The sequence below is a fragment of the Danio aesculapii genome, chromosome 2 (genome assembly GCF_903798145.1).
Source record: "Danio aesculapii chromosome 2, fDanAes4.1, whole genome shotgun sequence".
Classification (NCBI taxonomy): domain Eukaryota; kingdom Metazoa; phylum Chordata; class Actinopteri; order Cypriniformes; family Danionidae; genus Danio; species Danio aesculapii.
In genome coordinates this window covers 48,348,589-48,372,044 of record NC_079436.1, presented here as the reverse complement: position 1 = coordinate 48,372,044, position 23,456 = coordinate 48,348,589, and the positions used below count along the sequence as shown (strand labels likewise).

Below are 23,456 nucleotides of genomic sequence, written 5' to 3'. Positions count from 1 at the left end.
AAATGAGTATGTAGATTAGTTCTGCTTATGGCTCGTTTCCACTGACTGGTACGGTACAGTTCGGGTCGGTACAGGTCACCTTTATCAAGCTTGCGTTTCCACTAACAAGGGTACCCTTTTGGGGGGCGTTGTGTGTACGACAGAAAGTTTCAGTCAACGTCATTCTCGCTCGAGGAAATGTCTACAATAAAGCTGTACTGGTCGCTCACATATCATATGAGAAGCACTTCTCACAAAACAGATGCTTTACTCACATAAATACTTGTGTAGAAATGTTTATTACTAACTTTTCAATGAACATGAGTTGATTATAACTGCAGATCAATGACAGTACGAAACTACTGTAACGTCTGCAATTATATTAAATAAATAAATAAACATATATAAACACATACAGCCCTTTACAGTCTCCGATATGTTACCAACTACAGAAGAACACATACAGCAGACATTTCGTCCGTATTTAGGTACAAAAACAACCCAAAATACAGCCCACAGTCAGTGTAAACCTCTTATCTGTGTCTGTAATCTTCAGCAGCACATGTAGCCTCTGTTAAAGAACAATTCCATCATTCTGAGTTCATATCAGTCCAAAAGGTGAGAATAACAATAATAGTTAAACATGGCATTTTGTTCATGTTTGCTGAAAAATAATGTGCTCCTTTTTTCCTCCCTTGTTTTTTCCGCGCTTCACTCTCGCGTTTGTCAGTGTCTGACAGGATCGGGTTTCAAAAGCACGTTAATAATCAAGCGCAGGTTATTATCATCAGCTCGAAGTGTGTTATTTCAGATATAGACGCGCGCGAGCACAAGCAAGAAAACGAAACCGCTCGCACCTCAGACTCGTAAAAAACTATGGGGCACAGGGTAAATCTGCTCTTCTTCTTGGCTTTGTGGCTGTTCATCAAGACGATGACAAGGTTTGTTTGAGCCCAGGTCGACCATGGCTCGTTATTATATGTATATATAATTCCGCTGTAATGTCTCGGCTTGTCGGCTGTGCGTGTATTTTAAACATGGCGGGTTTTTTGTTTTCATTCTGGCTTGTTGCGTAAGCAAATGACGCCTCTCTGTAAACCAATAGCTTTCAGCTGCGCGTCTAGCTCCGCCTTTTGGTACCCCTTCTTGTGTTTGGTACCCTTTCGAAAGGTTTTGGTACCGTACCGTACCACTCAGTGGAAACGGGCCATTATATACAGGGATCCATATAAATACGGATTTCTGTATTTTCTGAGCTCAATGGGCGACCCCTGTAATTTGCATAATTTATGGGGGGTCTCAAGTGTGAGGTTTATCGTCATCAAAGCAGAAGACCTGATTGATGGTTTGTGCCTTCATTGTTTATCATATTGCACAAGAAGAAGCATAAACTGCTTCATTCCGGACGTCATTCAGGTGCTTTATGTACGTTATAAATGAAGCCAGGACGCACTTTTGTTATTATCCTCTGCAAGTCATCAGTCCTGATGTCTTCATTTATTCAGTGCTTAAGCTTAGCACCTGAAATTGTCATGAAATTGTTTTGATGAAAATACCAATTCATAAAAAGATATTTTATAATGAATTAAATCTATTTTAAAGCAGGGACTACGCTGAAGGAAACAGAAAGAGATTGTGATAAACTCTTTTTAGCAATGCATGATTTATTGGGTCTCGTCTTCCTCCGTTTTTGTCATCGGCAGATAGCATGCCTGTGTATATTCCACTTATCATATATTAAGCTTTGTTTTATTATAGGCAAGCTCTATTTTATGAGTTATTGTTATGGTATATTGCATCAAAATAGCCAAAAACCACTCAGACTTTGTCAGAATTGTCGGAATGTTCAAATCCAGAGAAATCAGCAGGTTTAACTAGTGGAACAGAACATATGCTGTCAATTTCCAATTTAGTTTTAAAGAAATTAGGACAACGCCAAACACACTTTAATATGTTGTGTTTTATTAGACAGCACAGAGCAGCATTAAAACAGAAGCCTAAAATGTATTTAGTGTAATTAAACAGCTCTGCTTTTTTTTTCGTGATCATGAGCAGAATAAGCTGAAGGATTGGACTGACGTAATAAAAGCTCTGCTGCTTTTGTGCCACAATATCTACATATTTGAGTGATTTGTGCTGAGCTGTCTGTGTTTGTGTGTCAGGAGTCGGTGTGGGGAATAAGAGAAGTGTCACAGTCAGTCCTGCTTCAACAACAACAACAATTACAGCAGCAACAGCAGCGGTTTGAAACGGTCACTTCCGGCAAGAAGAAGAAGAAACAGAAGATGGTACGAGCCGACCCAAGCCTTCTAGGTGAGTCATACATCAAGTTTAGGTATTAAAACGTATTCGACAAATGACTCGACTGAGGCTTTGAAATACCGTGACGTGAAGAGAAACAGATGAGTAAGCTTGACTTCTGTCAAAACCAGACTAACAGATTGATGGGAAAACCACAAGAGAGTCTGTACCACCAACATCAATAAAATACTCAACTGGAAGTAAAAAAATTATATGAATATATTTATTTTTATTTATTTTTATTTTATTAGTTAATTTGAGAGTAAAATTGCATCGTCTGGATTATTTTTCACCATGTTGTCTTTTAAATTGTCTTATTGTTATTACATTTTATGTATGACTTTATCTGTAAAATATAAAGAGTAATCGGCCACAAGGTTATTCTAGTTTAGCATATTTTATTATTATTTTTACATTTTCTGTAAATCTCAGTTTCACTTTAGTTCGTTTCATTAATGGTTTTGTTAGTTTTAGTTTTTATTTTGTAAACACATTTCTATTTAGATTCTATAATTGTAGTTTAAAAGAGTCCATTGAACCAAGCAAAATTTAATGTTTGCACAGCTTACTTCAGCTCTTGTTCAAATGTCTTAGTAATAAAAGTAAAATAAAAATGAACAGACACTGAACTCAACCACACAATCGCAACTGTAATCTTTAAAGATAAAAATGGTTAAGAATCACTTCTCAAAAAATGTACATTTGCACTACACTGGCGATGATTGGAAGCTGCGCCAGAGATTTGAGACAGCATATTTTCTATTACAATAAATAAATATTTACATTAAAATATATACAGAAGATGAACTAAATGCACTATATATATATATATTTATTATAAGAAAAACATTGAAAATAATTTATTTTGTTTCCAAAAGTTCAAGTTATTTATTTTCACTTTTTATAAGAAGTGACTGTTCTTTTTCGACAATGTGTGTCTTAATTTCACTTTTTCACCGTTGATGTTTAATAAATAATCATAGTAGGTAGTGTGAGTTTCCTTCAATTATTTTTAAATCAAATAATGCACCTTCATTCAAAAATCTCTGATATATAATATGTGAGCATCTTTACTGTACAAAACTTGTCAGTGAACTATGAGGGCAAGCATTAAAAAAAATAATTATATAATCTTTCATTAATCATAATCGAGTTAAAATGTTCAGTTAATCGAGATTTAGATTTTAGGGCAAATCGCCCAGCCCTAATTTAATTTGCCTTGTTTGCATTTTTTGGCAAATGAAGATTATGTATTTCTCTGTTAAAAAATAAATAAATAAAAAAAGCTCATCTTCAGGTGTTTCTCTAAATAGCTGCAGGTCAGATGTTCTCAGCGTTTACTGTTTTGTCAAAACAATTATTATTTTTTTTTAATTTAATTTAGTTTTTCAAAGACTGTTGTTATTTTTAATTTTTCATACATTTTCTTTTCGGATTAGTTCCTTTATTCATCAGGGCTTGCCACAGTGGAATGAACTGCTAACTTATTCAGCTTATGTTTTGCACAGCAGATGCCCTTCCAGCTGCAACCCAGTACTGGGAAACTCATACACTCTCACATTCAAACTCATACACTACAGCCAATTTAGTTTTTTCAATTCAATGATAGCGCAAGTCTTTGGACTGTAGGGGAAACTGGAGCAGCTGGAGGAAGAACATGCAAACTCCACACAGAAATGTCTACTGAGCCAGCAAGGACTCGTACCAGCGACCTTCTTGATGTGAGGCGACTGTGCTAGCCACTGAGCCATCGTGATGCCCCTAATTTAGTTTTTCTTTTCTTTTTACATTTTTTGAACTGCAGTTTTAGTCTTGGTTTTAGTTTTTATTTACTTAAATAACTTTGACTGGTAAGATGCTGTTGAATTATGAAGAAATGCTCACCATCTAAACGCGCCATCTAAATAATTTTATTTTAAATAACATGTGAATGTGCAGCTCCGGTGTGTGTTACTTCCAACCTTCATGTACACGCCGCATCCGGTGTGCGACCCTCTTAAGGATGGAGTCTGCTTTCGATCAGTGACTGCAGGAAAAAGAACATTACACTGGATGCCAACATTATCCAACATACAGCTGTATGAACCTTTTGCTGACAGGATTTGATCGTTGGTTTCATTCTCTAACACTGGACTTATTTTTCTATGACGGCTTGAACTTTGAGTGTGTTTAAACAAGAGAGAGAAGTATGAAAATGTTAGTACCTGTCTGAGAGAAGTGTATAAAGTGTGTAGTGAGGGGTTTTACAGCCTTCAAACATCTATAATAATTGTTAAATATAAAGCGGACTACTTTGTGGATTTTAGCTTTTGCAGGTTGTTTTTAGAAAGTAACTCCTGCGATTAGCGATGGACCACTGCATTATAAAACTCTTCATGTTCTCTATTTCACATGTGTGCAGGTTTTTCTGTCAATGCCTCCTCTGAGAGACTCAATATGGGCGAGATCGAGACGGTTGAAGACTTTTGAGAGCTGCTGATCTTCAGGCTCCCTCTACTGACTGTTTTCCTGCTCAACAGCTGCCCTCAGATTCCCCTCACTACTTTTTTCTCATTTTTTTCCTCTCCTTTTTTTTTTAATCCTCAATTCTATGACTTGGAAGCTATTCAGGGCAGCAAGTTTTTCTTCCTCCCTAATCCAGAGGAAACCCCAGTTGCAATAACAACGCTGCCCCACAGCCATGAAAATATCCCCAAAATAAAAATAAGAAAGAGCGAGGCCTGCTTCAGCAGGAGAGGAGATTCTGCTCGACATCATGCTCACGATCATCTCAGACCCATGTTTCTTTAAGTGTCAATATATACGGAGTGCGGAGGAAACGTATTATGTATGATCCCTATCACAACTTCCTTCATTATTTTTTTTTTATTTATTGGTTCCTGCCCTCACTCTTTTAGCATTTTCCGTTTTCTTCCCTCCTCTCCCGCTTTGCTGCCCTGGACGTCAACAAAACAAAATAAGACTCGAAGAAATGTCATATGAACACGGTCCTGTTTTAAGGACATGTTTGAAAGTTCCAGACAGTTATTCATTTCTTTGTAAAATATTAGGCTGTTTAAAGAATAAACTTTCGATTCTGCATCTGTATTATAATATATGGAAATGATGAACCCCTGGAGTCATACTTTTTTATTATTATTATTGCAGTACGACAAATAAAACAGTCTCTTGTGTAGGCTGTTCTGCACGCTCTCGCTCATAATGCATAAAGCAGGCTTGTGCAAAGTCGACTTGCTAATGTTTGCCCAAGAAGGCTGTTTACAGTTATGCACCATGTAGATTGACGCTCATTAAAAACCTGTGGCTTTCAGAGGATTTGAACAGGGGTATGTGCAAACTGGAAATGCCTATAGTCCTGGAGAGCTATTTCTAAAGCAGTTTCTCCAGACTGAAGTGTTTCAGGATGTCTGTATTTTAAGTGTGCAGTTAAATGGTCTTTAATACTCCTATCCAGTAGTCCACTCAAATTGTTAGCTCTATTGACCCTGTTTTTTTAATAACTTGCATTCACTTTCTAAAATTGAAATGCTCTAGAACAGTGGTCCCCAACCTTTTTGTCAATGCTTGACAATTGTACAGTGGCCGGGGGGGTTGGTGAGGGGGGCAGTAGATGTACGTAGATTGCTAGGCGACCATCAACCGTTTTCTCAGAGGATGACGAGCTGGCAAAACATTTTTCCAAGAGTTTTATGTATGGAGAAAATTAAAAAGCGCTGAAGTTTGTCAGAGATAAGTCTACCGAAATGCATATATTCCGTACAAAATATAAAGCTGATAGTCTTTTCTTGTCACGTGATTCATGCCTTCCCGGCATTCCGAAGGTGTTTTCAACTGGGTGCGACGCAAGCATGTCGCTCCCAATATTCACGCTCAAGCCTCTATTGGAAATAATGAACTTGCGTGTAGAAAAGACGTGATCTGTGAATGGCCAGTCATTTGCGATCTCCAGCAGTTGATCTTCTTGCACAGACATTTTGGGTTTACCTTATTTGTTAACAAATGAGTTCTATTTATTGACAGTTCGCGAGTCCTTCACTGGGCCTTTACCACTTCGCAAAGAAACTTTCCACGTCTGTTTCTTACTCATTTTGCTGCTTGTGGGTTACATTTTGGCACTCAAGTGACCGAGATGCAAGCGAGAGAAAACGCTCATTTTTCAAAATAAAAGATCGTTCAGACTCGGATAATAAATAAAATTAAAATAATTAGCGATTTATTGTGCGCCCCGGTACCAGTTGATCCAGGGACCAGTATGGGGGTTGGGGACCACTGCTCTAGAAAACAGAAATGGGTTGCCATTTTTATAAATAAAGAAACCAAGTAGCACGTTGGTAGTTGACATTAAGCAACAAGCATGAGATATTTTTGTATATATAAAATATTTTAGCTACATTTCTTTCTTGCAGAGCATTACGGATAAATGAGTCTCAACTATAGTACGGCATTTTCCTAATGACACTGGAAATGTTTGTACACCATCAGTTTTATAAAAGTGAAATGGTTTACACTGATTCAGTTGGTATGAAAGTCTGATGCCGAGTTCAGACTGCATGATTTTAACTCTGATTTTGACTCTCCGACAGGTTTTGAGAAATCACAGACAAATGCCTGAAATCAGACATCTCAGTGCTCGTTCACATGAGTAACATTCACACAGTGTGAACTATCAAAGACATGATCTGAGAGAATCGCTGATGAGTCTCAGATACCCGTCAGATATTTGGCATGCTAAATATCTGGAGCTGTTGGCAATTCAGTCATGCCATGTGAAATGAGTTCTGATTGAAAATAACATCGCCGAATACCTACAGCCAATGAGAGAGCAGCATACACTAGTGTGGGTATCTGCAGGTCAGCGGGAGGTTGGGGGAGAAGTATAAAGAGCTCTTTTCAGTCTATTTGGATCCAAGAAATGGAGGGAAAACTAGTGGAAATTTGACAGCAGCACTCGTGTCTGTTTGACGTGTCATCTGATTAATATCACAACCAGTTGGAAAAAGAAAATGAAAAATTGCTAACTGGGGGAAAAAGCTAGATAAGCAAATGAGTATATTTACTACCCCACTAAATGCTTCTTTCTCATTATGCAGTTTATAACAAAAGATATACTACGTCATCTCACGTTGTTTCCATGTCACTTCTCATGTGTGTTTGGTTGTGTGAGATGTAGTTTGCAGACAGAGACAAAGTTGTCTGCGATTCTTCCTATTGAAAAGTCATGCAATGTGAAACCCCCTGTCACTGATCCATCTTGAAGTGTAAACACAGCAGGAATGAAACGCTACCCTAGATAGTCATGCAGTGTGAAACATCTGTGCCACTACTTTGAAGATTGTGCGGTCTGAACTCGGCATAAGAGTCAGTGCAACAATGTTAAATGCATTTTTACATAATTTCTGCAAGCCACAAGATGTATTTGTGTTGAGATGTTTGTCTCAGGGAAAGTTTTCATTTTATCTGATTTTTAACTTGACTAAATAGCTGTTTTAATTTCAAAAATCATTCAAATATTGCGTAAAGATCATGTTTCATGAAGATATTTTGTAAATACCCTACTTTAAATATCAAACTCAATATGATATTAAAAATAGGAGTTATTAGGACTTAGTTTCAACTACTTTAAATGTAAATTTCTCAATTAGATAATTAAAAATATATTTATTTATTTATTTATTTATTTATTTTTTGCACCTTCAGATTTTCAATTAGTGTTATCTCGGCTTAATATTGTCCTGTTAACAAGCCAAACATCAATGGATAGCTTATTCATTCAACTTTCATATGATCTATAAAGCTCAATTTCCAAAAGTTGACATGCATTTTGTTCTCTCGGGTCACAAATGTGTTTGTATGATATTTATTTGTCATAAGTCAGAGATGAGATTCAGTTATTTCTTTAATATTTGAAGTCGCACTAAAGCAGTGTTTGAAAAACTAAAACCATTTTGACCAGAGTTTCAGACCAAATTCCAAAACACATTTGCAGCCAATCAGCAGTAAGGGGCGTGTCTAGTGGAAATATCCCTATAGTGTTTGTGTGCTTTCAAATATCAACATCATATTAGCATACCTTTTTAGTGCACCTTTAGTTGTCATATAACAAGTGTTTACATCGAGTAGATTGAGTGAAAGTTTACCATGGTATTTAACTTTCCTTCAAAAACATGCATAAGGCAAGCAAATTCCTGTTGCGGTGTTGAAAAAGTAGTCTCATCAAGGCCAAAGAGACCATTCAGAAACTCTTCTGTGTAGCTCATGGTAATTTGTTCCTGTCTGGTGTTTATGGAGAGAGGGATCAGCATCTTAGACTAATATTGATATGACTATATACTCACTCACTGCCTTCAGACTTTCACTTTAGTTGAAAGCTTTGGTGATGGTGCATTTATTTTGAAAGCAGTAAGGTTTAAGGCCTATCTGAGCCTTTCATCTATGATTGTGTTCGTAATATAACAACAAATACGACAAGAATAAAATATCAGAGGCACAATTTTTATATTAAAAACGTGATTATATGTACAGGAGAAAGCAAAGTGAACCGGTGTCTCGTGTCATAGCTCAGTCCCATGAAAAAAACGTGACTTAAGAGGTGATTTATTATGAATTTGTACAAAGCCAAAAAAAAGCTAAGAAGTACATTGTATAAAATTATATGATCAATTAATCCTGACAGCATGTGTTTTAGGTCATTTAAACTAAGTTAAACATGTTCTGACTTCTATAATTTATGCAAGCTGTTTTAAGTCAGTTTAACATAATATAAGTTCAGTGGACTCTTAAGGTTAATTTGATTCAGCTTAAAAAATTTAAGGCAACCAGGACTTTTTTTTTACAGCGTAGCCAAATTAATCATTACTGATGCGTACAAAGACATGATTGACGATTCACACAGATTGGTGTTAAAGTGCAATATATTTAGAATTAAAATCATTTGATATCGTATTAAATGACGTTAGAGATCTCAGTGTAGTCATAAAATATTAACTCTATTTTTTTATTTTTTTAGTCTTCATTATTTGACAATATCTTTTAAATCACCAGATTTGACTCACTTTGGTTTTGATTCCTTTAAAATACAAGTATGGTAAGTGCTTTGTGTGGTCACTTTAATTTATTTAACTTTTAAAAAGTCAAAATGTGTGTAATTTTATTTCCCTGAAGGTTGATCTAACATTATTTCACTCATATTTTGACAGGTTATCTGAGAACAGGTGTCAAGCTCAGTTGCTGGAGGGCCACAGCTCTGCACTCTACACACCTGATCAAACTTATAGTGTGCTTTAGGCTTGTTTGATACCTACAGATAGATGTGTTGAAGCAGGGCTGGAACTAAGCTCTGCATTGCTGCGGCCCTCCATGAACTGAGCTTGACACTCCTGCTTTAAAGCAAACCCTTGCATTTCATATGCTTTGTATGCATGTTAAATCTTATTTATGAATTTGTACCGCAGTGAAATGTCCCATTCTATAATTATGGCCAAAGAGTTATAACTGCGTAATCAAAATGCCATTTTTTTATATATATTTTTTAAATATTTAGCTTTTTAACATTGTATTTCGGTATATTTATGATTTCCCAAATACTACCAAACTGAATCATGTCCAAATTTCAGATGTCAAGATGCTTCAGATGGTTTGTTACACACACACACACGAACACACACAAAATTCTGGGATATTTCAACCGAACTTTGGGGTAAATATGGACCAACCCGACTTTTGTGTTGAAAATTTGAGATAAGAGTCAGTTCACCCAAAAATTCTGTTATTAGTTAATCGCCCTCATGTCTTTCTGTGGTGCACAGAGTTGTTCATGGAGCTTCGAATGATTACAGTTGAACCACTGAAGTCACATGGAATGTTTTGACAATGTTTTTCGTCTCTTTTGTGTGTTACTTTAAACATCTTGTGACTGTTTCTGTCTATGGAGGATGAGAGAGCTCTAGGATTTCAGCTAAAATATCTTCGTTCGTGTTCTGAAGATGAGCAAAGGTCTTGGAGGGTTGGACACACATGCAAGTGAGTAATTTATAACAGGATTTTCACTTTTGGGTGAACTAAAACTCTGGCTGCACGATACTGGAAACATAAACAATGTTACCCAGAATTTTATTTATTGAGATATAATATTTGCCTAGAGAAATGCTATTTCTATATACTTTTTTATAATTGATGTAATGTTCATATCAAAGATATAGATCAGATTTTTTTTCTGAATAAATTAAATGTTATTTAGACAAAAAGATGCAGAAATATAGACATTAAAACAGCTGAAATTCTCTGCAGATATTCAGGTTCTTGTTTGCTTTAGTCGTTTTTCTCTCTTGTCTGTACTCCCGCTGTTAATATTTGTGTTCGTTTCTAAGCCTCTATGAGTGTCAAAGTCAGTTCCTGGAGGGCTGCAGCTCTGCACAGTTAAGTTCCAACCCTAATTAACCACACCTGATTAAACTAATTAAGTCCTTCAGGCTTGTTTGAAACCTGCAGGTAATGTTGGAGTTGGGTTGGAACTAAACTGCAGAGCTGCGGCGCTCCAGGAGCTGACTTTGACAGATCTGCTCTAGGAGGTTCACTGATGGACTGCTCCAGCCAACAGCATAACAGCACCTGCTGTGAAGGTGGGTATAAAAGAATAAGGTCCAATGTGATTGGTGAAATTTGGATAAACAACCCATGCACGCAACACACAAATGCTTGGCACAAAAATAAATGTACTTTTTTTTGCAACTCTGAGTGATGCATGTATTTTTGTATACTATTATTGTGACCAATGTTGGGTATAATTATTAGTAATTCAGCTAGTAATTATAAGTTATCAGTTTATGTAATTAACTTATTTTTTGGTTACTTAATTAGTTATTCATAATACCTTAAATAATGCATAAATACTTGATAAATTTTATTTCTCTCTCTCTCTCTCTCTCTCTCTCTCTCTCTCTCTCTCTCTCTCTCTCTCTCTCTCTCTCTCTCTCTCTCTCTCTCTCTCTCTCTCTCTCTCTCTCTCTCTCTCTCTCTCTCTCTCTCTCTCTATATATATATATATATTATACATACATGCATACATACATACACACACATATATATATATATATATATATATATATATATATATATGTGTGTGTGTGTGTGTGAGTATGTACGTATGTATGTGTGTGTATATATATATTTATTCATGCATACATACATATATGTATGTGTATATATATATATATATATATATATATATATATATATATATATATATATATATAATTTTTATTTTATTTATTTATTTTTTAAATTGAAGATGAGGGCTGAACTAAGAATCCATCAAGGGTTAGACAGTGTTCTAGGTTTTTGCATGTGAGGTTTTTGGGTCCAATGAGCAAGACCTCCATTTAATCTGAATTTGGTAATTCAGATAAAGATATTAGTCATCCAATGTTTTAAAATAAGTTATACAATATGTTAATTTCGTAAATTTTACAAGTTATCAGGTTGAGAGGAGATATAAAGTTGGGTTTCAAAGGCATAGTTTACCAAAAAATGTCAATTTAGTATTTTCTCATCCTCAAGTCATTTCAAACCTTTATCATCTTCATTTTTCAGTTCAACACAAAATTGGTTATTCAGAAAACTGTTAAAACTTCCATAGTACACTTTAAAAAATATCCATTAATTAGCAGTTTTTCATGTTTTGTGATTTATTTATTTTATTTTTCCCATTTATTTATGCTTTTGAATGGCATTATGGGACCTTGATCTTTATTCCAACTACTTTTAACCTTGAAAAGTTAGAAAAAGTGACTTTTATGACCATTTTTAATCATTTAAAGTGATATAGTGTCTGTGTTTTTTTTTTTTTTTTAGATTAGATTCAATTTATTGTCATCACACATGTACAAGTACAAGGCAACGAAATGCATTGTTGTATATCCAGCCTGATAATGAGAAGTGCAGTCGTACGAAAATGTACGATTTTAAAAAGGAGGTGTGGCACCCAACCCCACCCCTAAACCCATCAGTCATTGGGTGATGAGCAAATCGTTCTAAATCGTACGAATTGATCCGAATTAGCCACTAAATCAGAAAGTTATGAATTGCCGAGAGATTGTGTTGTATATCATACTAAAAAAACCTTGTAATAAACTGATCGTACAGTTATTTTACAGACTTATTTCTCTATATATATTGTTTCTTATACATTATATTATTTCAAACTACTAAAATGTCAATAAAAGTCACTTTGTTAAACTGTAGAGTTGAATTTTCAACCTCAAAAGTCAACAGAGCAGAGATTAGCATCCCATAACGCAATTCACAATCGTAAATAAACCAAAAATATGTGTGAATCATAAAATACAGAAACTCCTCATTACAGATATTCATTTCCAGTGTAGGAAAAACTAACATGCTGGAAGTCAGTGGTTACTAGGTTTCAGCATTTTTCTAAATATCTTCTTTTATGTTCAACGTACAAGAAAGAAACTCTTTAATGTTTCTGACAAGTGAATGATGACTAAACGATGACAGAGTTTTCACTTTTAGCTCGACTGTTCTTCTAATGCTCTTGTATCCCACAGACCAACAGACGGAGAGTCCCGGGTCACTGAAGTCAGGAGCTAAGAGTGGAAAGACTCCCATTTTTGCTGTTGGAAAAGGGAGGGCTGTTTTCCAGAGGAGTTTACAAAGTCCACAGTGTCCACTCAAGAGTCCTCCCACCTCCACCTCCAAACTCTCACTCGCTTTCTCTGTTCTTTCATTAAAGCACAGCCCGTCCAGGAGCGTGAACTGAATCGTCCCAGGCAGGAGAAATGGGCATCAGCAGCAGCTTCAGCGGTTTATCTCCACTCGTCTTCATCTGCGCTCTGGCCTTCTGCATGGCTCTGGTGCACACAGGTAGAGTAACACCACTTCCTGTTCGTCTCATCACTCAAGGCCTTCTCTTGAGTTTTTGGAGCTCCTAGGAAAGTGTGTTATTGATTTTTGATTGCTTGTCTGTCGTCTTAAAGGGACAGTTCACCCAAAAAATGAAAAATTCTGTCATCGTTTACTCTCCCGTTTTGAGTTTTTCTTTTGTTGAACACTGAAGAAGATATTTTGAAGAAAGCTGAAAACCAGTAACCATTGACTTCCAAAGTAGGAAAAAAACAGTATGGAAGTCAATGGTTACAGGTTTTTAGCATTTTTCTAAATATTTTCATCTGTGTTCAACAGAAGAAAGAACCATGTAAAGGGTGAGTAACCGCTGACAAGAATTTTCATTTTTGGGTGAACTAACCCTTTAAGGAATAGTGTCGATCAGCTTATGAACTTGTGGCCTTGTTGAAGAAAGTCTAAAGTAGGGCTGTGCGGTATGTCAAAATTATGAGAATATAGCAATGTGAATTTTCATAGTATTTACTATGATATTTTATCTTGTGGATAGTCTTATTTCTTTTAGTTTGGGTGGATTGTTTTTTTTTTATATAATTATAATAATAATATTAATATATTCGTAGTGATGAGTTGCGGCTGAAAGGGCATCCGCTGAGTAAAACATTTGCTGGATAAGTTGGTGGTTCATTCCACTGTGGCAACCCCAGATTAATAAAGGGACTAAGCTGAAAATAAAATGATAGAATGAATAATAATAATATGGTAATAATTATTATTACTATTACAATTAGAATATTTAATAATAATAATAATAATAATAATAAAAAAGTCATTATTATCAGCCCCTTTAAGAATTTGTCTCTGATAGGTAGGCCCACACAGAATCTGCGCGCACAGAATTCCACAGATTTTCTGCAGATTTTTAGCTCATCATTATTTCTGTTTATTTACTTGAGTAAATGTCTGTCAATGTATATTTATTCAGTTTTTTAATGAATTTCAGTAATATTATTGACCAATATGAAAATGTTCATCTGATTTATGCACAATGCAGTTTGTACAGTAATATTTTCTGTCTTTTAGTAGATGTATTATATGAGAGTCTTGCTTTGTTTACCAAATACGGAGGATCTAATTGGATTTGCATTTTAAACATTAAATAAATGTTAAAAAGGTATTACTTTTTATTTCACATATTAAGCTTTTAGTTATGATGCTCCCAAAATAATTGAGCAGAAATCCACAGATTTTTACCAAAATTCTCTGCAGAAATGGCAAAAAATGTCCGCAGATTCCGCCTGGTCCTGCTAATTGGCTACAGAACATACCATTGTCATTCAATAACTTCCCACTCTTTTTCAAGGTTTTTTTCTTGTCTGATTCTTCTCAATGTTTTCTGGTTGATGTTTGTTTTTTTAAATGGTAAATTGTAAAATGCACTCTCAGACATAAAGATACAAAAAACTGTCACTGAGGTAGTACCTTTTCAGAAGGTAGGTGAAAAAATGCATGGTGGTGCACAATTTATTCATGTTGTCCCAACACAAATCGATTAAGTTAACCTTACAAATGTAAGTGGATTGAACATAAAACAATTATCTTGTCCCTAAAAGTAATCTCAATTTGTGTCGTTTCAACTCATTTTAATTAAGTAATTCAAACAGGCAGCAAAATCTTTTTTCAGTGTACCATTTTGTTCCTAACAGCTCCTTACATATTGATGCTTAAAATGTACGAATGTGTACCTCATGGTGGTACAAATAATGTTCATTAAGAAACAGTTTTGTACCTTATATGGTACAGAAAAGACCTCTTATGATACTGTTCTGTACATTTTATGGTACAACTGAAATGAAGGTACAGAAGTGTTGGACAACTCCTTCTTTATTATAATATCTATGAAAATAAACATTACTGAAAAGGCAAAGTGATTTTATGAATAATTTCCATATTAAAACATCATTTAAAAGCATGTTTAATGAAACTCCTAAACATGAATTATTAAGCTCTATAATACAAAACAACTGGTAAAACAAAACAAAACAAAACTATAGGTATTGTAAACTAAACATTAAAGGCATTTTTAATAAATATTTGTATTTAATACTTTCTGATAAACACAGTTTCATTATTGATATCCACACCTTTTGGTGTTTGCTTTCCACTACACACAAGAGCTGGCAAAAGTCCTGCAGACATTTTAGTATTGTAAAACTAATCAGACATTGTGCATATCTGGTTACAATACTTTTGCATAATTCTATTTCTATTTTAAAAGTAAGTCAATTAAATGAACTTTAATTAAGTGATTCTAAAGGAATTGTGTGAAAATTGGAGAAAAACATGTTATTTTCATGGCAGGATGTATTTCTGTAACATTTGTGTGAAAAGTGTTGTGAAATGTTTAGCAAAAATAGATCTTTTGTTTTATGTTAAAGTATTTTTTATTCTTTATTGTAAATGGAAAAGGTTCATTTACACAAAATAAAACTTTTTAAAAACATTGTTTAATATATTTGATGTTTTATACTTACTGAAAATAAATTGACTCGTTTTAGATATACAGTAGCAAAATGCCTTTCTTTTATTTTTTTCAATAGTTCTTGAAGGAACACATTTGAAACTGTTAAAGTGTCTTGTCACTGTAGTGGTGCCTTCATGGATCAGATTTGTACCTTTAATGAAGCTACAATATTGTATTTGCAGGTTTTAAACCAAAGGTACATATTGGTTTCCCATGGTACAAACCATGTCCTTAGAGGTACAAACTGCAATCGTACAAATTAGTTTCTTTGTCTTAAAGTACAATTCTGTTCCATATAAAAGTACTGCCCCAGTGACAAGAGTTTGTACCTTCTTTGGTACATCATTGTACCACTTTTTTCTGAAAGTGTAGTACGTTAAAGGTACAAAAGTGTATCAATGTCCAACTCTATGGTACAAAAGTTTGCCTTTTTGAAAAGGAACGGCCCTAGTAACAGATTTTGTACCTTTTATTTCTTTCTTTTTTTCTTTTGAACAGTAAAAGGACTGTTCACTTTCAGAAGTTATAGTGATGCTTTCTTTTGACTGAAATAGTATGAAACATGTTGGTTATTAATTTATCTTTTTACATGTATTATTTGTCTCATACACAGTACAATATGCAGTGAAATACTTATAGGACCACTCGTGACCTTAAAAAAACAAAGCTGAAATATTATAAATAAGAGGGTGTCACGGTGGTGTGGTGGGTAGCAAGATCACCTCACAGAAAGCAGATCGCTGGTTCGAGCCTCGGCTGGGTCAGTTGGCATTTCTGTGTGGAGTTTGCATCTTCTCCCCATGATCACGTGGGTTTCCTCAGGGTGCTCTGGTTTCCCCCACAAGTCCAAAGACAAGTGCTATGGGTGAATTGGGTAGGCTAAATTGTCCGTAGTGTATGTGTGTAAACGAGTGTGTATGGATGTTTCCCAGTGATGGGTTGCAGCTGAAAGAGCATCAGCTGCGTAAAACATACGCTGGATAAGTTGGCGGTTCATTCCACTGTGGCGACCCCAGATTAATAAAGGGACTAAGCCGAAAAGAAAAAGAATGAATGAATAATCAATAAGAATGTAAATTATGGAGTATAATAAGAAGTAAAACACAGGCCATTTTAGATTTAGAAAATAAGACCAAATGTAAAATATTTAAATCTTTAGATATGAAAAATATAACTATAGAAAACAGAATCAAATATATTTTTAAAAATCTTCACTACACAAACAACTGTAGAAAACAGAAGTGTTTCTGATAAAGTGCCTGGTGCATAGACAGGAAAGAGTGCATCCTACGAGTGGTTTATCAAGCCCTCTCACCTGCATGAGGCACACTCAGAACAACACAATATATGACCAGGGGCTGAGTAAATGTGCATAAATGTCCTTAAGTGTCCAGAGTGTGATTAATTTTGTAAATATCAGTATCCAGTATCGCATTATATAGCATTTTAGCTAATTCCATATTTCTTCAACATCGCATAATGCTAGTTCTGAGTAAGCTAAAATCTGAATATGCATAATTATGCAGACGTGTCGTTTTCACCATGTTGACCCTTTTAGTTTAGCAAGACCCCTTTTTAGGCTTTGCTAAGCATGAATGTGGGATGTTTTTTCATTTCCATGAGAAACAGAAAGCTCAATATTGAAAACAAAATCATGATATCTATTGTAAAAAGGCAACTTAAACATTCCAAACGTACAGACTGAATCTGTGAAGTCTTCACAGTGGTGTTTGTGCGCAGACTGAAGCGTCATGTGTATCTAAAGTGACTCAGACCTCGTCTCTTTCACAGCCTGCTGTTGAAGCTCAGTTTAGTCTTGAGTTCAGTGTGTACACGGACAGAGTTAGTTTGTTAGACATGTATGCATAAAAAGAGCCCAAAACAAGCACAACAGCTATATATCTTTGAGGACAATCCATAAAAGCAGGCCATCAGCTCTTAATTCTGATTTATATTAAGTGTTACGAAGAAATGTGAACAACCTGTGAGCAACCGGTGATTATTTTGTTTTTAATTATTTGCAAAAATTAATTAATGTGGGTTAATATGACGGAATATTAGGATGGACGAGAGAGCTTAACATGCTGCAATTTAAGAAAACACATGCATTTACAAAAAACACCAGCAAGTTAAGTAAAAGGTCTTGATTGGTTTGACACTATACGTGTTGCAAATCATTGCAACAAATTAAGAAAACACGCTGCAAAGTCTCACAAAGTAAACAAATTAAGAAAACGCATTGTTATTTTCAATTCACCTTTATTTGTATAGCGCTTATACAATGTAGATTGTGTCAAAGCAGCTTCACATAAAAGGTCACAGTAAATAGGAACAGTGTAGTTCAGTTTGTAGTGCTTAAGTTCAGTTCAGTTTAGCTCAGTTCAGTGTGGTTTAATAATCACTACTGAGAGTCCAAACACTGAAGAGCAAATCCAACGATGCGCAGCTCTACAGATCCCAAACCATGCAAGCCAGTGGCAACAGCGGAGAGGGAAAAAAAACCTTCCCTAATTGGTGAAAGTGAAGAAAAAAAACCTTGAGAGAAACCAGACTCAGTTGGGCACTTTGTCATTACACATGCAAATAGTACAGAACACAATGGAAATGTTTCAAGGGGACCCAAAAATTAGACAGACTTTGCTACTTGGGTTATAGTTATTGAGGCTAATAATATATAAAAGGGAATGTTGTAATCAGGATGTTAAAATAAACGCACAAAAACTCACCTTTCATAGATCACCTACATCTTCACAGAGCAACAGTCACGGCACAATAAACAAACCCCAGACATATCTGTCATGTTTTTGGGTCCCCTTGAAACATTTCCATTGTGTTCTGTGCTATTTGCATGTGTTGTGAGAAAATGCAGCACGTTTTCCTAATGTGTTTCTTAAACACGTACAGTATGTTGTCTCAAGGATGAGGATCTTTTTCTAATTTGCTGGTGTTTTTTGTAATTGCATGTGTTTTCTTAAACTGCAGTGCATTAAGCCCTCTTGGCCACCGTAGAATATCCTGTTGGCCACCGTAGAATATCCTGCTTTGATCATTTATAACAGAGTTTGTCTGATAATATTATGTTGAAGAGCACATTTGTAGATAAAGAAGAACTTTTTTTTGGAACAACTAAATAATATTTGTCTTTTTACTTAATGTGCGTTTTTGTTCAGTATTAATCCATTTAGAAAAATGAGTGAACATTTTCTTTTAGGATACACAATGTTTTTCTTTTAAGGTGTCAAAATATTCAAGATTTAGGTGATGTTGTAATCAAACGGTTATAAACATATTCATATCTCTCTGACAATGAGGGTAGAGCTACATTCTCATGCAGAGCAATCAAATTTGATCTCATTTATAATAGTGCGAATTGATTGAAATGAAGTATTTTATTCTCTCGAATAAACGTTGAGAAACGCTCAATCAAATATGTAAACGTGTACTATTCAGGTCATAGCAGGCCAGTAACCACTCCAAATTAATGCATATACTTCATGACAACTTTACATTTTAAACCAGAACAGGTTTGCTCTAAATAAATACATGTAAAATTAACAATGGGTTACCATATGTATATGTTATGTGTTTGTTTCCATATTCATTATATATATATATATATATATATATATATATATATATATATATATATATATATATATATATTATATATTTCATTTATAATAAACTCATTTCTAATAACTGATTTAATTTATCTTTGCCATGATGAAAGTAAATAATATTTCACTAGATATTTTTCGAGATATTAGTATACAGCTTAAAGTGACATTTAAAGCTTAACTAGGTTAATTAGGTTAACTAGGCAGGTTAGGGTAATCAGGCAAGTCATTGTATAGCGATTGTTTTTTTTCTGTAGACAATTAAAAACAAATCTATCTTAAAGGGGCTCATAATTCTGACCTTAAAATGGTTTTTAAAAAAATTAAAAACTGCTTTTATTCTTGCTGAAATAAAACAAATTAGACTTTCTCCAGAAGAAAAAATATTATAGGAAATACTGTGAAAGTATCCTTGCTCTATTAAACATCACTTGAGAAATATTTGAGAAAGAATAAATATTTAAATAAATTTGCCCTCAACTGTGTGTATATATATATATATATATGTGTGTGTGTGTGTGTGTGTGTGTGTGTGTGTGTGTGTGTGTGTGTGTGTGTGTGTGTGTGTATTTATAAGGATCTAAAAATGCATTTTATGGTTTCATGACCCTTTATAAGCGGCAGGTATACTTTAAACAGCGTGTGTAGCAGCTTATGCCCAGTTTTACCCATTCTGAGCGTCAGTGTGAGGTAAAACGAGGACACAGTCTGTGTGATTCACCTGTCTGCATGTTGTCATCTCACTGTTGTGTGTTAAAAGGCAAGAAACCAGACGACGTCCTTGGCCCTGTCCTGTCGCCAAATGTTTAAGCAGTGCTTTATAAATATCCACTAAGGCCATGAAGTGACAAACAAGAGCGAAAAAGGGTGCACAGTTGAAGTCAGAAATATTACCGTCTCTATATTTTTGCGAGAAGATTCTCAAAACACTTATAAACATAATAGTTTTAATAACTCATCTCTAATAACTGATTTATTTTATCTTTACGGTGATGACAGTGCATAATACTTTACTAGATATCTTCAATATACTTGTGTTCAGCTTGAAGAGACACTTAAGGCTTAATTAATCAGTGTATTTAGGCAAGTCTTTGTATAACGCTGGTTTATTCTGTAGACAATTAAACAAATATTGCTTAAGGGGGCTAATAATATTGACCTTAATATAGTTTAAAAAAAATAAAACTACTTTTATTCTAGGCGAAATAAAACAAATAAGACTTTCCCCAGGAGAAAAAACACTATAGGAAATACTGTGAAAATTTCCTTGCTCTGTTAAACATCATTTGGGAAATATTTGAAACAAATCACAGGAGGGCTAATCATCCTGACTTCAACTTGAAATCAGCAGGTCAGACGCGCGCGTGCTGACGCCGGGTCTGCGTGCTTTTCCACAGACTGCCTTCATAAACAAGCTTGTTTAACTTGCAGTTTGCTGCCTGTGTTTGGGCCGTTGGTGCTTCTCTGACCACACAAGTGCCCTTTTGTAGAGCTCAGTGAAGGCCTCATTGATGTATCGCTGGCCTTCAGCCCCTACAGCCTGCTTAGAGTCAGGAAAGTGTGTGTCTTGCTGAGCAAACACCGTATTATCAGAAATACTCATGCCATGGCTTGGGGACTCCAAATATTAACCTTTTATTTTAGGATTTTGGGGGGAGATTTGGGGTATTTTCGAGTGTTTAATTGCATGAAAAGGTGGTAAGGTGGGCGCTGAGTGTCAATATCGCAATGTTGTTGTTGTTATTATTATTGTTATATTTTTGAAACTTAATCTAATTGGGTATTCAATGCATAAATGAGTGCTCTGTTTTGTTTGTGTGTGTGCTTGGGTTAATTTTTACATACTAAAGTTTCTTTTTTTTAATACTCTGAGGTACTGAAATGTATGTAAGCATTTTTTATTTCAAGTATTTTTTAATTCTGTCTTGCATGGGCGCTGCAACGCAGGGGTACAGTTAAGACAATTCTAATGCTGTGGTCACACCAAATGCGACAAGCACAAATAAATGGCACTATTCGCACGTAAACAGACGCGTTAACATTTTGCGTTTACTAGCTTCAATCGCACGTCAAATCCACTTCATTTGCGCGTGAAATTCGATGAATTTCCCCCGGGTCACCAACAACAGGCACTACGTCATAATTCCTGAATCTCAGGACTTGTAGTGCTGCGCATCGATGGATTTGCTCTTCAGTGTTTGGACTCAGTAGTGAATATTAAAACACATTGAACTGAACTGAACTTAAACACTGAAAACTGAACTGACACTGTTTCAATTCACTATAATCTTCTATGTGAAGCTGCTTTGACACAATCTACATTGTAAAAGCGCTATACAAATAAAGATTAATTTAATTGAATTAAATTGAATAACCACGCCCCCACAAGAGCAAGCTCCTGATTGGTTAACGCAGCGTGAATGTCTGCTGAAGTTTAGATTTTCGAACTTGAGCGATTCGTGCGAAACATGCGATATGTGCCTTAATTGGGCAAAACGTTCAACTCGCGCCGTTTCATTCACGCGAATCGCCTCATTGGTGTGTATAGTGCGGTAGGATGTCTTCGCATCTTTGCATTGACTTAACATGTACATCACTCGCACTTGATGCTTCTTCTGCATCTGGTGTGAACACAGCATAAGGGCCCCCAGAGTTACTATTAGGGGCCCAATCATGTAGCTTGCAGCTTTAATTTCTTTAAAATATCATTCTTTTTTGTATTTTATTTATAGCTATTATTATCTGTCTGTATATATCTCTGTGTGTCGGTGTGGGGCCTTCTTTTGCTGACAATACAGCATTAATTTATCTTGGGTATGACAGATTCAAGTCCATCAAAAAGATTTTGAGCCATTGTTCTTGCAGAATAGTGGCAAGGTCACTATGATGCCGATGGAGGAAAACATTTCCTGGCTCGCTCCTGCAAAACACCCCGAAGTGGCTCAATAATGTTTATATCTGGTGACTGTGCAGGCCATTGGAGATGTTCAACTTCACTTTCATGTTCATCAAACCCTTCTGTCACCAGTCTTGCTGTGTGTATTGGTGCATTATCATCCTGATAATTTGGATGATAATGATAACATTCAAAGCGTAAGCTTAGAGAGGATCGTGCTTTCGCTGTGGCGGGTCCTAGACTTCAGAATGAGCTGCCGCTGCCCATTAGACAGGCCTTCTCCGTGTTCTCATATAAATCAGCTTTTAAAACTCTTAAAAAGCTTTGTTTCTGTTGACATTTGTCACCTGATCTTAATAACTGGTTACTTTAATCTATGTGCCTTTTTAGGTAGTTTAGCTATTTTTTATTTTATAGACCATTGTGCTTATTTTGTTGTATATTTTTGTACATCACTGTGGTTCACTTCTGTGTTTAAGGCCTGTATAAAGAAAGTTTGACTTGACTTGATACACGGAACCGCCTTCAGGATACAGTGTTTGAACCATTGGGTGCACATAGTCTTCTAGTATGGTTTGGTAGTCCTTGGCAGTGATGTGCCAATCTAGCACAAGTATTGGGCCCAGGGAATGCCAAGATATTGCAGCCCAAACCATCACTGATCCACCACCATGCTTGGGCATGCCACAGTCTAGGTGGTACACTTTTTTGGGGGGGGCTTCTCCACACCATAACTCTCCTAGATGTGGGAAAGACAGTGAAAGTGGAATCATCCAAGAACAATACATGTTTCACATTGTCCATTGCCTCTGTTAAGCATCACTTGGGAAATATTTTTAAAGTAATTTAAATAATAAATTTGACTTCAACTGTATATATTTATTTAAAAATAAGTTCCAACACCCATTCTTCCCTCTATTCCTTATATTTTCTACATGCAACTCTTTGGTTATTTTTGACTGGTCAGCTTCTCCTTACATTAACAATAATAATAATGCATTTTATTTGTAATTCGCTTTTCTTGAACCCAAAGCTTTTCCATGTTTCCCACTGTCGATCTTTGTTCCTTTACTTCGGGGTCAGAACCTTTGTCCATGCGGTGCCCTCAGTGACCGATGGGCAAGCAGCACCATAGGAAATGTGCTGTGGAGTCATTGAATATGGTGTAGGTGAGAGAAGTCTCATGTGTGTTCGAGGCCTGTGGCAGATGAGGAATGTCAGTGCGAGATGTGAGGAGGAAAAAAAGAGGGACCGGATGCCTGTAGTGAGAATCCAGTGCTAA

General features: G+C 35.5%; 2 protein-coding genes across 7 annotated transcripts in view; both read left to right on the top strand.

Moving 5' to 3' along the window:
- gigyf2 (GRB10 interacting GYF protein 2) overlaps positions 1-5,383 on the top strand; it is a 54,808-nt gene extending 49,425 nt beyond the window's left edge. For 4 of the 5 annotated variants that reach the window (XM_056481405.1, XM_056481396.1, XM_056481387.1 and 1 more), the window contains exons 28-29: positions 2,142-2,292; positions 4,682-5,383. In XM_056481405.1, the coding sequence (XP_056337380.1) occupies positions 2,142-2,292; positions 4,682-4,749 (219 nt within the window). In that variant the 3' untranslated portion in view covers positions 4,750-5,383. The remainder of the gene's footprint in view (positions 1-2,141; positions 2,293-4,681) is intronic. The other variant, XM_056481379.1, reaches the window with a different exon arrangement.
- A 5,389-nt stretch (positions 5,384-10,772) lies between these two features.
- Positions 10,773-23,456, top strand: part of snorc (secondary ossification center associated regulator of chondrocyte maturation) — a 15,921-nt gene continuing 3,237 nt past the window's right edge. The window contains exons 1-2 of one of the 2 annotated variants that reach the window (XM_056468012.1): positions 10,773-10,898; positions 12,843-13,158. In XM_056468012.1, the coding sequence (XP_056323987.1) occupies positions 13,074-13,158 (85 nt within the window). In that variant the 5' untranslated portion in view covers positions 10,773-10,898; positions 12,843-13,073. The remainder of the gene's footprint in view (positions 10,899-12,842; positions 13,159-23,456) is intronic. The other variant, XM_056468021.1, reaches the window with a different exon arrangement.